Raw genomic sequence first — 16,098 nt, forward strand, 5'->3', positions numbered from 1 at the left:
TGTGTAGTGTCAATAGTTTTTACAGGAAAGCACCGAATCCATCCTGTTCATTAATGCCACATGGTGTCAATGTATTTAACCAAAAGATCCATCTACACTCAGCATGTAGGAGCATAGATTCCCCATTGCCACCTCTTATTCCTGGTCTAATGACCTGTAGAACATATATGTTTAATGTTGGTTTAATTCCATAACATTTTAAGTAGTGTCTTGCTACTGGGGTCAGATTCTTCTTGTTCTTTTTATCCTCTTGGCAATTCTTAATGCTGTTTAAATGTTCTCCAAGTCTAATCCGCAATTCACGTGTTGTGATTCCAATGTACTTTTTTCCACATGAACAGGCAAGACAGTATACCACATTTTTCGTTCTGCAGTTCGCAAATCCGAACATTCTCTTTGTAGAATCTGTTAGAGTTTTAAATTCTCTAACGTTAATCACATATTTGCAAAAACTACACGACCCGCAGGCATATGTGCCACATACATGAGGGTTAGTCTTTTTCCTCACAAAATTATTTCTTACCAATTTATTACCAATTGTGGGTGCTCTCCTCCAACTGGTAAGTATTCTGTCCCCCACAAATTTAGTTAAGTCTTGATCTGACTTGAGAATATAGGTGTGTTTATTCAATATTTCGCTTATCATCTTATGTTCAGAAGTGAAGGTACTAACAAATCTTCTTTGCAGTTGATTTTTGGCTACTTATTATCTAGCTGCTAATCTCAGTATCTCTAATTTACCTATTGTTAACGCTAGCCCTTGAGCAGCACCCTCTATAACCTAATTTCTTCCCTTCATATGAGAGATTTACCAATATGATAATATGGTTATTTACTCAAATTGGGGCTTCTCTTGGTTACTGGCTTAGCATACATCAATTGATATAATTGTTCACTGTTGCACTCCTTGGATTCACACCCTTATTTAGGATATCACTGTGGGACTGTCATTTACAATCATTATTAATCTGTATTGGTGCGTTCCCTGGTTCTGCTTTTTGTTGCAGATTTTTGTTTGTAGCCATTTTAGTTAACTTAATAGTCGATCTAATGATCGTTTATACCTAATTCTTCCTTACTCAGTTTGGTTGCCAGCTCAAATACAATCTTAATCTAAGTTTTAATACACTTCACTTGCTTAATTTCTATCATTCTATATCATGATTGTTTTATGTATCCTTAATAAAAGTTATATTTTATAATTACCCAGTCCTCTCTGCTTGTACATGCATGGGCATGTCAATAATAATAGATACTGCCTTCTTTGAGTGCTCAATTTTGTTGTCCACCTTTCCTTTTTCTTTGTGTATATACTCTGAACCATAGGACAGTGAGAACCCCCGCATTATTTGTTAAATTTCCATAGCAATAGATTTAATCTAGAAATTTCTAGATTTTTGATAGCAAGAATTATTTGTGGGGCTATAATTGAGTTTAATCCCTAAAAACAATTATATTAACCTAATCTAATAGCCCTATCAAAATAAAAAAGCCCCCCAAAATAAAAACAAAACCCTAGCCTAAACTACCAATAGCCCTTAAAAGGGCCTTTTGTGGGGCATTAATCAAAGCCAATTGGAACAGCCAATAGAATGCAAGCTCAATCTGATTGGATCAGCCAATAGGATTGAAGTTCAATCCTATTGGCTAATTGCATCAGCCAATAGGATTTTTTCAATCTTAATTCCGATTGGCTGATAGAATTCTATCAGCCAATCGGAATCTAAGGGACGCCATCTTGGATGACGTCATTTAAAGGAACCTTCATTCGGGAAGAAGACTTAGTTCGAAGAGGATGCTCCGCGCCGGATGTCTTGAAGATGGACCCGCTCCGCGCCGGATGGATGAAGATAGAAGATGCCGTCTGGATGAAGACTTCTGCCCGTCTGGAGGACCACTTCTCCCGGCTTCGATGAAGACTTCTCCCGGCTTCGATGAAGACTTCTCCCGGCTTCGTTGAGGACTTCATACCGCTTGGATCGTTAAGGATGGATGTCGGCTCTTCAAAACTGTAAGTGGATCTTCAGAGGTTAGTGTTAGGTTTTTTTAAGGGTTTATTGGGTGGGTTTTATTTTTAGGTTAGGTCTTTGGGCTGCAATAGAGCTAAATGCCCTTTTAAGGGCAATGCCCATTCAAATGCCCTTTTAAGGGCAATAGGCAACTTAGGTTTTTTAGTTAGGGTTTTATTTGGGGGGTTGGTTGTGTGGGTGGTGGATTTTACTGTTGGGGGGTTGTTTGTATTTTTTTTACAGGTAAAAGAGCCGATTTCTTTGGGGCAATGCCCCGCAAAAGGCCCTTTTAAGGGCTATTGGTAGTTTAGTTTAGGCTAGGGTTTTTTTTTATTTTGGGGGGGCTTTTTTATTTTGATAGGGCTATTAGATTAGGTGTAATAATATCTTGTAATTTGTTTTTTATTTTGTGTAATTTAGTGGGGGTTTTTTTGTAATTTAGGTAATTGTATTTAATTTAGTTAATTGTATTTAATTTAGGTAATTTATTTAATTGTAGTGTAGTGTTAGGTGTTAGTGTAACTTAGGTAAGGTTTTATTTTACAGGTAATTTTGTATTTATTTTAACTAGGTAGTTAGTAAATAGTTAATAACTATTTAGTAACTATTCTACCTTGTTAAAATAAATACAAATTTGCCTGTGAAATAAAAATAAACCCTAAGATAGATACAATGTAACTATTAGTTATATTGTAGCTAGCTTAGGGTTTATTTTACAGGTAAGTATTTAGTTTTAAATAGGAATTATTTAGTTATTAATTGTAGGTTTTATTTAGATTTATTTTAATTATATTTAAGTTAGGGGGTGTTAGGGTTAGGGTTAGACTTAGGTTTAGGGGTTAATAACTTTAGTATAGTGGTGGCGACGTTGGGGCGGCAGATTATGGGTTAATAATTGTAGGTAGGTGGCGGCGATGTTAGGGGTGGCAGATTAAGGATTAATATTATTTAACTAGTGTTTGCGAGGCGGGAATGTGGTGGTGATGTCCGGACCGGCAGATTAGGGGTTAATAATTTTATTTTAGTGTTTGCGATGCGGGAGGGTTTCGGTTTAGGGGTTAATAGGTAGTTTATGAGTGTTAGTGTACTTTGTAACACTTAAGTTATGAGTTTTATGCTACGGCTTTGTAGTGTAAAACTCATAACTACTGACTTACAAAATCTTGCAGGATAGGCTGTACCGCTCACTTTTTGGCCTAAAACAAAAAGCTTGTAATACCGGCGCTATGGAAGTCCCATTGAAAAAAGACTATACGCAAATTGCGTAAGTTGATTTGCGGTAAGGCCAAAAAAGTGTGCGGGACAGCTGTACCTTTAAGACTCGTAATAGCAGCAGTAGTAAAAAAGCAGCGTTATGAGCCTTAACTCTGCTTTTTTATTCATAACGCAAGACTCATAATCTAGCCATTTGTTTTGCATCAACATTATCACATATATAGTATATAGAAATATATGTTTAATAAAAAAACTACTTTTTATTTCTATGTTTAGAAAATAGGAATGTAAAATATGCATAATGCGCTTCGCAATATATGTTTAACGTGATGTCGGGTTTGCACACATGAAAACCGAGTTATTGACATTAAAAATAAATTATTAAAAAAATTATATTTATTAAAAATTATTATAGATGTAAAAAATTCAAAATAATTAATAGAATATATATATATATAAATATATTACAGTATATATAATCATTTTAATCATTATTATTAATATTTCAATAATGAGCCCCTTAAGGTAACTAAGTTTTCATGTTTGCTAGCCCGACACTGTTTTAGTCCTATATTGTGAAACCCAAATCACTTAGAAATGTTTTTAATATTTATTGTTAAATATATATATATATATATATATATATACACGTGTGTGTGATAATTATAATGTAAAATATATATCTATAGCTATATATCTATAGTAATATATATATATATATATATATATATATATATATATATATATATATATACACACAGGTATAAGTATTTACAGACATATATAGAAATATGTATTTAAAAAAAAAAAATAACATATTCCTGTATGTGAAGAACATTGGAATGTGAAATATTAACTCATTTCGGGTTAGTGCTTGAGTACTAAGTGTTGTTTTTTTCTTTTTTTCAACACTCCATTAAAGTCTATGGGGAGAATAAGTTATCAATGTTGTGATATCCGAAGTCCTCAACCCTTTAACACTCGGGCGCAAAAAGATTCCTTTTAGTGACGTTTACGCGCGAACGTGAGTGTTAAATAATGCACCACTTGTAATCTAGCCCTATGTTCATTATTTAACTAATTTCCTTTACTTTAGACATACATAAATGTGTGCATCGGTATATAACAAACAACTATTGTGTATGTAGGTCAGGGTTCTGAATGCCAAATAATGCACTCTAGCCTCTCTGAGGTTGTGGGTAAACACATTTTTTTAGAGCTGAATTACAGGAAAAGTGGACAAAATACATAATAAAAGTACATCACAATTGTTTTGTTTAAATTTTAGGGGTTCAAATCCATTTTAAGTGACAAAAAACTGTATTTCCTGCTTTGATGCATTTAATGGTGAATGTAAACTTTTTTTAGCTAATCGAATTTTCATCATTTTAATTTATTACGAAATGGCATAAACTAATCAGTCAGCAGCTGATATTAATCCATAATAATTACAATAATTTTATATTAACAAATGTTTCCATGATACATCTCTGTTTAAATGTAATATTCTTTTTATTCATTACAAAATAACAAATGTATAGCATTGTTATTTTTCTGCTATATTTAATAACTCATCAAACAACGGATTATAATCTAATAATCTAATCTAAGATAAATATTGTAAATACATGTACAAACTTCTTGGGACCAGAAAAGGTTTGATTTTCGTAATATTTTCATCTGTAAAAAGGAACAATTTAGGCAAAAGCTTATACATGCAACATAAAGGGAGTTTTATTTGATTGAGAATAATTTTGTATACATAGTACCCTCAGGAAAATAGTACAATACTGTAATCAGAAAGGTAATAGTTATGTTAAATAAATATAGACTTTTTGCATTTTAGAAAGCAAAATACAAAACAGAGATGCAGGCAGAAATGATTTTGACTTACTGGTGTGAAAAATTAAAAAAAAAATCATATTTTATTAAAAAAAAAAATATTAATGAAAAAGTCTTGTTTTTGAAATAATTTTGGATTTTGGAATTCTGGATTTAGGAATGTGTACCTGTATTTAAATGTCTTAATTAAACAAATATTCTTTATCCCTTGCAACTCTTAAGCAAATCCCCTTATTTTGACTGAAAGCCTTACAAAGTGCTTTCTGGTAACTTCAGATGGCATGAAAACAGAAATGTATATCTTATATTAAATAACTCCAGAACTATTCAATACATGTACTTCTTTTCTGAATTTGTATGGACAGCCAATCATAAACTGGCCAGTGAAAAAAAATGAAAATGAGCCTTTTAATGAGATTTGTAATCAGATTTAAACTATGGCTGTCTTTGTATACAGACCATGTAACAGACCTTCATATTAGAGTTAAATCATCTAAAAAGACAGAAAATAGTACTTGTGCTATTAGAGAAGATGTATGCTTGTCCTATATATAATATAATAATGTTATACTATGCTCTTTCAATGTTTTTTATTGTGTGGAAAAATGTCCAAGTGTCATAATAAATTACAACTACCAGGGTACAAAGCGGGGATATCCACAAATAAAGGATTAAGGGGAGTAGTCCCTGAAATGTCACATGTGATAAAATATATTGTAAAATCCAGCGAGAACAAGACTTTATTGAGATACATATCATTAAGCTGGTCAATTTATAATAAAATGTTACAAAACTTGTATCTTTTCATATACTGTATGGTCTCCATTATAGTTAGTACTATTCTAAATCAGACAAATAAAGTTTCATTTATGTCATTTTTAAGAGATGTAGCTGGCTTCTTACCTCTCGAGCTGTGTAGTAAGGTCAACGAAGACCACAAATAACAGCAGAACCTTCATGGATTTCATTGTATCTGAATGTTTTTTTGCTTTGCTTTTTGGCTTTTTGTAGAATTTCTAATGTCACTTTGTGCCTATTCTCAGGTCAATCAATCAACAAGGTCATTGGCTTGGCAGTAATTTGCTTGATATAGAGTTCAAATGAACTATATTTTTCAACTATTAATAAAAGGTGGCTTAAGAAGCATGCAGTGTCAAAAACTACAAATAAACATTGTTGTGATAAAAATGACAGTAAGTTAAAAGAAAGTTCAAACGTACATGATGTCTTATGAAGTTTAAATCTTAAAGGGACTGAAAATGTATTTTATGTGCATAGTATATCAGCAATTCAACACAACTGAAATAGTTATTCATAGAGAATAAATGTTTAAAAATAATTTCAACAAATCATTTTCAGCTAGATTACAAGTTTGTGCGTTCGTCTTTTAATGCGGTCCAAGATGGCATCCATTGCATTCCTATTGGCTGAAACTTTTGAATTAGCTAATAGGAATTAGAGCTGCTAAAATCCTATTGGCTGATTTAAACAGCCAATAGGATTTTAGCAGCTCTAATTCCCATTGGCGGATTCAAAATTTTCAGCCAATAGGAATGCAAGGGTCGCTATCTTGGATCGCGTACCTTGCATTGAAGATTCAGTGTACGGCGTCAACCGTATTAAGAGGATGCTCTGCGCCAGATGTCTTCAGGATGGACCCGCTCCATGCCGCCGGGATCAAGATAGAACATGCCGCCTGGATGAAGATTGAAGAAGTCGCCTGGACGAAGACTTCTCGCCGCTTGGATGAGGACTTCCCCGCCGGGATGAAGATTGAAGAGGCCGCCAGGATGAAGACTTCTCCACTTGGATGAAGATCGTTCAAGCAGGACTTCAAAAACTGTAAGTGGATCGTAGAGGGTTAGTGTTAGTTTTTTTTTAAGTTTTTTTGGGTGGGTTTTTTTTTTGATCAGGGTTTGCGAAGTAAAAGAGCTAAATACCCTTTTAAGGGCATTGCCCTTCCAAATGCCCTTTTCAGGGCAATGGGTAGCTTGGTTTTTTTTTTCCCAAAAAAGCTTTATTGATGTATAAAAGCAATGAAAAACAGTAACAACGAAGTAACAAATACATACATAAGATAGTACTATTAAATACATTGGTGTCTAGTAATAGTAATAAGGGTTTGTTACTGAGGTATTAGAAACATCATACAAAAAGTTTCGAACCACAGGAGCATCTTGATCCCGTGGTAACTAACTATATGAAGGAATTTTTTAATTTTTCTGTAAAGAAATTATAAATCGATGCATATTCATATTATTGCATAAACACATGCGTTCTTACATTGGAATGATAAAACACTATAATTTGTGAGGAAGATAATAAAGAGAGGAGAAGTAGAAGGCAGGAAGAAAAGGAAGAGGGGAAAGAAAAAAAAAGGGGGTGTTGATACGTCCAGTTCTGTTCTCTGACTCATAGAAACTGATAACTAATGTCTCACAAGGTGCCATTCCAGATGACTAGCAGTGTCTCATGAATGTCTAGTCTATGTGTCCTTAAGTAATGGTATCTCTCTAAAAGTAAAATGTTGTTTACCTGTTTGCGCCACTCTGAGGCTGTTGTAATATTTTGGGTTTTCCACTTACTAGGTATAAGCTTTTTGGCGCTAGTGATCATAATTAGAAATAGTGCCATGTGTGCTTCTCCCATGATTTTAGGAAGAGAAAGAAACAACAATATCTCTGGAGAGTGAGGGATTGTGATGTCGAGAATCTCGGCCATCATGTTCAGAACCTCTGTCCAATATGTTTTCAACCTTGGACAGTGCCACCAGATATGAAGAAGGGAGCCCTCTTTGCCGCAGCCCCTCCAGCAAGTAGCGTTCGAGGAGGGGAAAAGTTTGTGTAGTCTTGATGGGGTGAGGTACCAGTGATACATTAATTTAATGTGAGATTCTTGAGTATGTGCAGATACCAATGTTCTCTTAATGTATTTAAAGGCTTTCCTCCATGCTTTGTGATCAGCATTTATCTCTAAATCCCTATTCCAGTGGATTGTGTAATTGGGGAGCGTTTCCTCAGTAGATATAAGGATTATTTTATAGAGGGTTGAGATTAAGTGTTTTGGTACTACCCCCGTAACACAAAGTTTTTCAAAAGAAGTTGTTTCTCTTCCCAAATCTGACTTATACTTATGCGTGGAAATGTAGTGTTTTAACTGATTATAGTTGTAATGAATTAATTCACTGTATCAATTCAATCCTTTGTATGGATCACAACTGTGGCTGTAAATTAACATATGGATAAATGTTAATTTTAGGGCACAAAGTGAGTTTATATCGAATTCACAAACTTGGATTAATATGTGAATAGGTGTAGAATCTCTCACTATGTTTATACTTGCAAATTAATAAAGTATAAATTTTCCACACTGGAAAAATAGCAATGAAGATTTTATGCTGGTAATATAATTCTAAGTACAGCCAAAATGTTTAGGAAACCTCTGAGACCACACTACCTGCATATAGAGACTAGCAGGGAAATGTTCTGTAGCAGCAGAGCATGTGAATCAGTGAGACAGGCTGAGACAGAATGGTAGAACAGCTGATATGAGGTCTGCTTGTAAGCTGAGCCGTCTGGAATAGTTGTGATGTCACTGCTTAGGAATGTCTTGCAGTGAGCAGCTCCGTGTTTGCTGAAACTTGCAATGCAGAGTGGCAGTTGAATTAGAGGTAAACAGCTTACCGGGAATTGTAACAGTATCAATCTTGCAAATTGTGACAAGCAGGTCATGCTGTTGTAGTGTCAATAAATCACTTGATAAACTTCAGCAGTAGCGGAGCAGAAGTAGCAAGTTCTGCCTAGGCAGAAAGCAATCCAGTTTCCTTGTAGAAATTCAGGTTAACGATTTAGGAATAAACTTTCTAAGGTTTGAAATAGCTGGAGCACAAAACATGTGCAGGGAGCTCAGTTAGGTTAATTTCTTAATCACTAAGCACCTGGCTGGCCTCAAGAGTAACTTTAAATAGGGTAAGGGGTTGGCCTGAGTTTGTAAAGGTGGTATAGAGAGATTACAGCTTTCTGTAAAGGTGGAACAGAATTCCTGACAGAATGCCCCCTTCAGGCATGCCGTCCCACGGCTTGCATGCGTGGGCTTTCGGGATTCCGTCGATGGAACTGAGAGATAAGTCTTGGGGCATTGACATGGTTAACGGGTTCCCATGTGTCCTCGTCAGAGGAATATCCTTTCCACCTAACCAGGTACTGAAGTTGACCCCTGTTGATGCGTGAGTCTAGTATGTTACCTACTTTATAAATATTATCCTCTAGAATTTGTGTTTTTGGAGGTAATACTTGGGTGCTGTTAATAGCTGCTGGTTTTAGTGAGGATACATGAAAAGTGGGATGTATACTTAAAGATGAGGGTAAGCGAAGGGTTATAGCATTTTGATTGACGACTTTAATAATCTGGAAGGGTCCAACAAACAGAGTAGCTAACTTCTTACTGGGAAGTTGTAGTTTTAGATTTTTCATGGAAAGCCAGGCCCAATCTCCTATGGAATATTGTGGAGATGGTCTTCGTCTGAGGTCGTAGTATTTCTTTTGTACAGCTTGAGCTGTCTGGAGGTTTTCTTGGAGTAACTTCCAATTCTCGTGTAAATGGTCAGCTAAATCTTCAACGTTTGGATTACAACAGGATTCCGTTGTTGTTAAGACCATCTTTGGGTGAAATGCGTAATTTGCGTAGAAAGGTGTCATTTTGCTAGAGGAGTTAAGGGAGTTGTTGTAAGCAAATTCAGCTAGAGAGAGGTATTTATTCCAATCCCCCTGATGGTAGGCACAGTAACACCTCAAGTACTGTTCAAGCCACTGGTTTAATCGTTCCGTTTGGCCATTAGTCTGGGGGTGGTAAGCAGTACTATAACGATGGTCGATTTGGAGTTTCTGGCATAAGTTTCTCCAAAAACGAGAGGTGAACTGCGTGCCTCTATCGGTGGTGAGAATCTCTGGAATTCCATGGTACTTTACTACATTATCAATGAATAACTGAGCTGTTTCGGCTGAGGTTGTGAGTTTGTGGTGAGGTACAAAATGAGCCATTTTAGTGAGGAGGTCTATTATAACCAAGACTGTATTCATTCCGGCTGAAGTAGGTAATTCAACAATGAAGTCTAGGCCTAAGTGAGTCCAAGGTCTTCCAGGGACTGGTATTGGCATGAGTAATCCGTATGGGGGTCTTTTTTTCGGATTTTGATGTGATACATCTAGTACAAGCCTGTACATAGAGGCGAATCTCCGGAGCCATTCCTGGCCACCAGTAAGCCCTACTTATCAGCTCTTGAGTTCTCTGGATCCCAGGGTGTCCAGAGAGAGGAGTATCATGATGTTCTCTAATGATGTATTGTCTTAAAGTAGTCGGAACATACAACTTATTTTGTTTGTAGTAGAGACCATCCGATCCTATACGTAGATCAGGTGGAAGTTCCTGTTCAGTTTGCAAGGCTTTTTTAAACTTGGAAGCTGTGGTGGTAATGCTTCCAATGTATGAGTCGTGTGGAATTATAGCCGAAGGGTTTTCGCTACAATCGGGTTTAGGGTCTCTACGGGATAAAGCATCTGCCTTACCATTACGAGAGGCTGGCCTATATACTATCTGGAATAGGAATCTACTGAAATAGAGACTCCACCTCACTTGTCTTGAGGAAAGAGTCTTATTCCTTTGTAAATATTCCAAATTTCTATGGTCTGTATACACTATTATTGGTAGTTGAGTTCCTTCTAGTAGATGTCTCCAAGTCTCGAAAGCTCTTTTGATGGAGAGTAGTTCCTTTTCGCCTATGGGGTAGTTTCTTTCGGCGGGGGACATCATCTTGTAAAAGAAGGCTATTGGATGTAATGGATGCATTAGGCTTTTTCTCTGAGAAAGAACTGCTCCCAAAGCATAATCAGATGAGTCTACTTCGAGGAAGTATTGGAGATCAGGATTGGGGTGATGTAAAATGGGTGCTGATGTAAAAGAGGATTTCAAATATTCAAACGCTTCTGCTGCCTTTTCATTCCAAAGAAATCTGGAAGTGCAACCAGTAAGCGAGGTCAATGGTTTAGCTATACCAGAATACCCTTTAATGAATTTTCGGTAGTAATTACTAAACCCTAAAAACCGCTGTAGATCCTTGCGGCTTTGTGGGGTAGGCCAGCTCTTTACCGCTTCTACTTTGTCTTGTTGCATTTGAATGCCCTCGGATGAGATATTGTATCCCAAGAAGGAGATCTTTTCAGCATGGAATATACATTTTTCGGCCTTGGCATATAATCGATGTATTTGAAGTCTAGATAGAACCCAGCTGACGTGTTTGATATGGTCTTGTAAATTCTGGGAATAAATGAGAATGTCATCCAGATAGACCACTACACATATGTCAAGGAGATCCCTGAAAACATCATTGATGTAATGCTGAAAAGTTGCAGGAGCATTACATAATCCAAATGGCATAACCAGGTATTCGTATAGGCCATATCTCGTTCTAAACGCAGTTAACCATTCATCTCCCTCTCTTATGCGAATGAGGTTGTAGGCCCCCCTGAGGTCCAATTTGGTGAATATCTTAGCTTGATGGAGTCGCTCGATAAGTTCAGGAATTAAGGGGAGTAGATACCTGTTTTTAACGGTAACTTTATTGAGCTCTCTATAATCAATGATCGGACGTAGTGATTTATCTTTGTTTCTAACAAAGAACATACCAGCTGCCGCAGGAGACACGGATGGCCTGATGAACCCTTTTTTTAGGTTTTCGTCTAAATAGCCTTTTAAATGTGCTAATTCAGGTTGGCTTAGAGGGCAGAGATGACCATGTGGTATTACTGAACCAGGTTTCAGATCTATAGGGCAGTCATAGCTACGGTGTGGAGGTAGTGTTTCTGCCTCCCTCTTACTAAATACTTCTTTATATTGTGAATATACTTCAGGTATATCTGTAGTTTGTTCAGCTATGTGGATGGTATGTGATGAATGGTAACAATTTGTTTTACAATGAGAGGAGTTCAAAGTGACTTTTAGGGTTTTCCAATCTATGGAGGGTTCATGGAGGCGTATCCACTGAATACCTAGAACAATTGGAAAAAGAGGAGAAGGTAAAACATCAAATGACATGTATTCGAAATGGCAGTTTTGAGTGGTAACCATTAAAGGAACCGTGTGGTGTGTTATCGGACCGCTAGCTATGTATGTACCATCCACAACACGAATGGAGACAGGAGAGCTTTTTTTTTCAAGTGGTATTTTATTTGCCTTAACAACCTCTATGTCTATATAATTCCTATGTGCCCCAGTGTCGAGAATGGCCTCAGAAGATAGGCGTCTACGGTCCCACTGCAAAGAGAGAGAGATGAAACAATAATTAGGTTTGTTCTGCTGTGAGGTAGTACAATTGGTTAGCAGACACTTACTTTTCTTGTTTTTCAGAAGAATGGGGCAGTCCTTGACTGAATGTGCTGGACTAGCACAATAAAGACACAACAAGAGAGTTTTTCTTCTTTGCTTTTCCTCAGTAGACAGAGGTCCCCTCAAGAGCCCTATTTCCATTGGTTCCTGAGATGTCCCACCGCTACCTCTGGGTACTGCGGAAGTGGGGGTCTTACGATAAGTAGGTTCTGGACCATGGCGTTCAGACTTCCTCTCCCTTAGGCGCCTGTCTATTTGCATAGATAATCTCATCAATGCTTCCAATGTGTCAGGTAGCTCCACTCTGGCAAGCTCATCTTTAACACTATCAGAGAGTCCCAGTCGGAATTGATTTTTCAAGGCTACCCTGTTCCATTGAGAGTCCGTTGAATACTGTTTGAACTCAGTAATATACTGTTCAACTGGTTTCGTACCCTGTTTGAGGGCTCTCATCTTTGTTTCTGCTGTAATCTGTGAATTTGTATCAAGGTATAGCTCATCCATGGCCTGAAGAAAGTCTGGGAGAGAGAATAGAATGGGGCTGTTAGATTCATAGTATGAGTCCGCCCATCTCCTGGGTTCTCCGCGCAGATAGGAGATCATAGTCAAAACCTTTAAATGGTCGGTAGGATAAGTCTTTGGTTTGAGTGTGAAAGTGAGCAAACAGGCATTTTTGAACTGACGATAAGTTCTTCTGTCCCCAGAGAATAAATCAGGACTGGATATTTGTGGCTCAGGATGAGTGTCTTGTGATGGTGTTTTGTGTCCTATGGAATCTCTAATAACCTTTCTTAGAGTTTCATTTTCTATTTGTAAACTGTTCATAGCTTGACCTAATTGGTCCACCTTCTGTGACAGTTCATAAACCACCTGTGGTAAATCCACTGGATCCATCTTACGGGCTTAGTGATTCTGTAATAAATTAATTCACTGTATCAATTCAATCCTTTGTATGGATCACAACTGTGGATGATAGGTTTTGTATCACTTAGCTGTAAATTAACATATGGATAAATGTTAATTTTAGGGCACAAAGTGAGTTTATATCGAATTCACAAACTTGGATTAATATGTGAATAGGTGTAGAATCTCTCACTATGTTTATACTTGCAAATTAATAAAGTATAAATTTTCCACACTGGAAAAATAGCAATGAAGATTTTATGCTGGTAATATAATTCTAAGTACAGCCAAAATGTTTAGGAAACCTCTGAGACCACACTACCTGCATATAGAGACTAGCAGGGAAATGTTCTGTAGCAGCAGAGCATGTGAATCAGTGAGACAGGCTGAGACAGAAAGGTAGAACAGCTGATATGAGGTCTGCTTGTAAGCTGAGCCGTCTGGAATAGTTGTGATGTCACTGCTTAGGAATGTCTTGCAGTGAGCAGCTCCGTGTTTGCTGAAACTTGCAATGCAGAGTGGCAGTTGAATTAGAGGTAAACAGCTTACCGGGAATTGTAACAGTATCAATCTTGCAAATTGTGACAAGCAGGTCACGCTGTTGTAGTGTCAATAAATCACTTGATAAACTTCAGCAGTAGCGGAGCAGAAGTAGCAAGTTCTGCCTAGGCAGAAAGCAATCCAGTTTCCTTGTAGAAATTCAGGTTAACGATTTAGGAATAAACTTTCTAAGGTTTGAAATAGCTGGAGCACAAAACATGTGCAGGGAGCTCAGTTAGGTTAATTTCTTAATCACTAAGCACCTGGCTGGCCTCAAGAGTAACTTTAAATAGGGTAAGGGGTTGGCCTGAGTTTGTAAAGGTGGTATAGAGAGATTACAGCTTTCTGTAAAGGTGGAACAGAATTCCTGACAATAGTGTAGCCATGGTCAGGAGATATTAGTTCGGGAAGGAATTGATTCAGTCTGGTGGCTAAAATTTTTGCTAAGATTTTTATATCTGTGTTTATTAGTGAAATTAGTCTAAAATTTTCAGGGGTATTGGCTGGCTTACCAGATTTAGGGATGACAGTGATGTGTGCTTCAAGCAGTATAGTTGATAAATTGGGTTATCTCGAAGACCGTTGCAGAGTTCGAGCATTGGTGAAGATAAAATGTCTCTAAATTGTTTATAGTAGATGGGGGAGAACCCATCCGGATCAGGACTTTTTCCCGACGGGGTCTCTTTGATAAAGCTCATCCTGTGATATTGGAGATTTCAAATGGTCAGAAGCTTCCTTGGTCAAAGTGGGAAGTTTAAGGCCCTGAAAGTATGATGTAATATAGTCACTTTTGTTGATTGTGGGGTCTGGTTTGTTGTTTATCGGTGAATGATCTTTTATATTATATAAGGAGTGATAATATGAGTGGAAAGCAGTTGCGATTTGCAAGCTACTTTTCAGGCTTTGTCCTTCTTTAGATTTAATGGAGTGGATATATGAATGTAATTGTTTTCTACGAAGGGATCTGGCCAGAATCTTTCCTGGTTTGTTACTCCCCTCATAATAATATTGTTTTAGCCATAATGCCTGTTTTTGGTGTGTTTCTGAAAAGTGTTTTTTTAAATTCGATTTTAATATTGATTAATTGGGTTTTAGTGTTTACATATTCTGAGGATTTTTTATGGCAGGACTCTAGAGAGCTCAGTTTAGTCAAAAGATTGTTATGTTTTAATCTAAATTGTTTGTTGAGCGTGGCTTTGTGTTTAAGACCCCGCGTAATACACTTTTATGTGCTTCCCACGCGTTCATAACAGACGACACAGGTCGTTTGTTGATTGCAAAGTATTCCTTTAGTGTTTTTTGGAGATCTTCTACAGGGTTGTTGAGGATCGAGTCATCGAATCTCCAAATTCTGGAGGAGACTGGGATATCAGGCCATAGGATTGAGCAAGTAACTGGGGCGTGGTCAGACCAGGTGATATTCCCTATTTCGCTTTTGTCTGTTATTGTAAGTCCACATGAGTCTGTGTAGATATAATCAATTCTAGAATAGCTGTTGTGGGGAAATGAGTAAAATTAGTAGTCTCGTGTGACTGGGTGAAGGGTTCTCCAGGTATCGTGTAAGGCTAAGTCTGAAATATAGGAATTAACCATTTTAATTGTGGAACTAGGTGAGCTAGTAGAGCATTTAGAAGTGTCTAAAGCTGGGTTTGCTACAGGGTTAAAAACCCCAGCCAGGAATGTGATAACCTTAGCGTGTTCCAATATCAGGTTAGCTACTTTTTTAAAGAAGGTGTTTTGCGCCTGGTTAGGAAAATATACCGTCACCAAGGTGATAAAATGACCAAATAATTTACCTAATAACAATAGATATCTGCCTCCCGGTTCTTTTTGATGTGTGTCATTTGAAATGGAATTGTTTATGTAGCATTATTCCCACCAACCCCCCTCCCCTCTTTTACTTTGACCGGAGGCAAAAAAAGGCTAATGGGAAATGAGGGTTGTTCCATTTAGGCTCTTTACCTTATTGAAAATGGGTTTCTTGAACCATAAGTATATGGCTGTTTAACTTGTTTAATTCTTTGAATGCTATGGAGCGTTTTGGCGTTAATTCTTATAAGATTTAGGGAGCGATTTTGAAATTTGCTTGATTTTGAGTGAAAAGCCATCCTCACACAGGAGGAGAAGAAAAAAGAAAAAGAAAAAAAAAAATAGGTAGAAGGAACAGAAAGAGGAAGAAAATTAGTTCAGGGGGAATAAATTATTGAGT

The 16,098-nt window shown here is 37.0% G+C and overlaps 1 protein-coding gene across 1 annotated transcript in view; it reads right to left on the minus strand.

The window, feature by feature from the left end:
- The window catches only part of LOC128662825 (cathepsin E-A), a 192,172-nt gene extending 185,991 nt beyond the window's left edge, over positions 1-6,181 (minus strand). Inside the window, exon 1 of the mRNA XM_053716806.1 lies at positions 5,970-6,181. Within this exon, the coding sequence (XP_053572781.1) occupies positions 5,970-6,034 (65 nt within the window). The 5' untranslated portion in view covers positions 6,035-6,181. The remainder of the gene's footprint in view (positions 1-5,969) is intronic.
- Between the last annotated feature and the right edge of the window lie 9,917 nt (positions 6,182-16,098).

Source organism: Bombina bombina, chromosome 6 (genome assembly GCF_027579735.1).
Source record: "Bombina bombina isolate aBomBom1 chromosome 6, aBomBom1.pri, whole genome shotgun sequence".
In the NCBI taxonomy this organism is placed as follows: domain Eukaryota; kingdom Metazoa; phylum Chordata; class Amphibia; order Anura; family Bombinatoridae; genus Bombina; species Bombina bombina.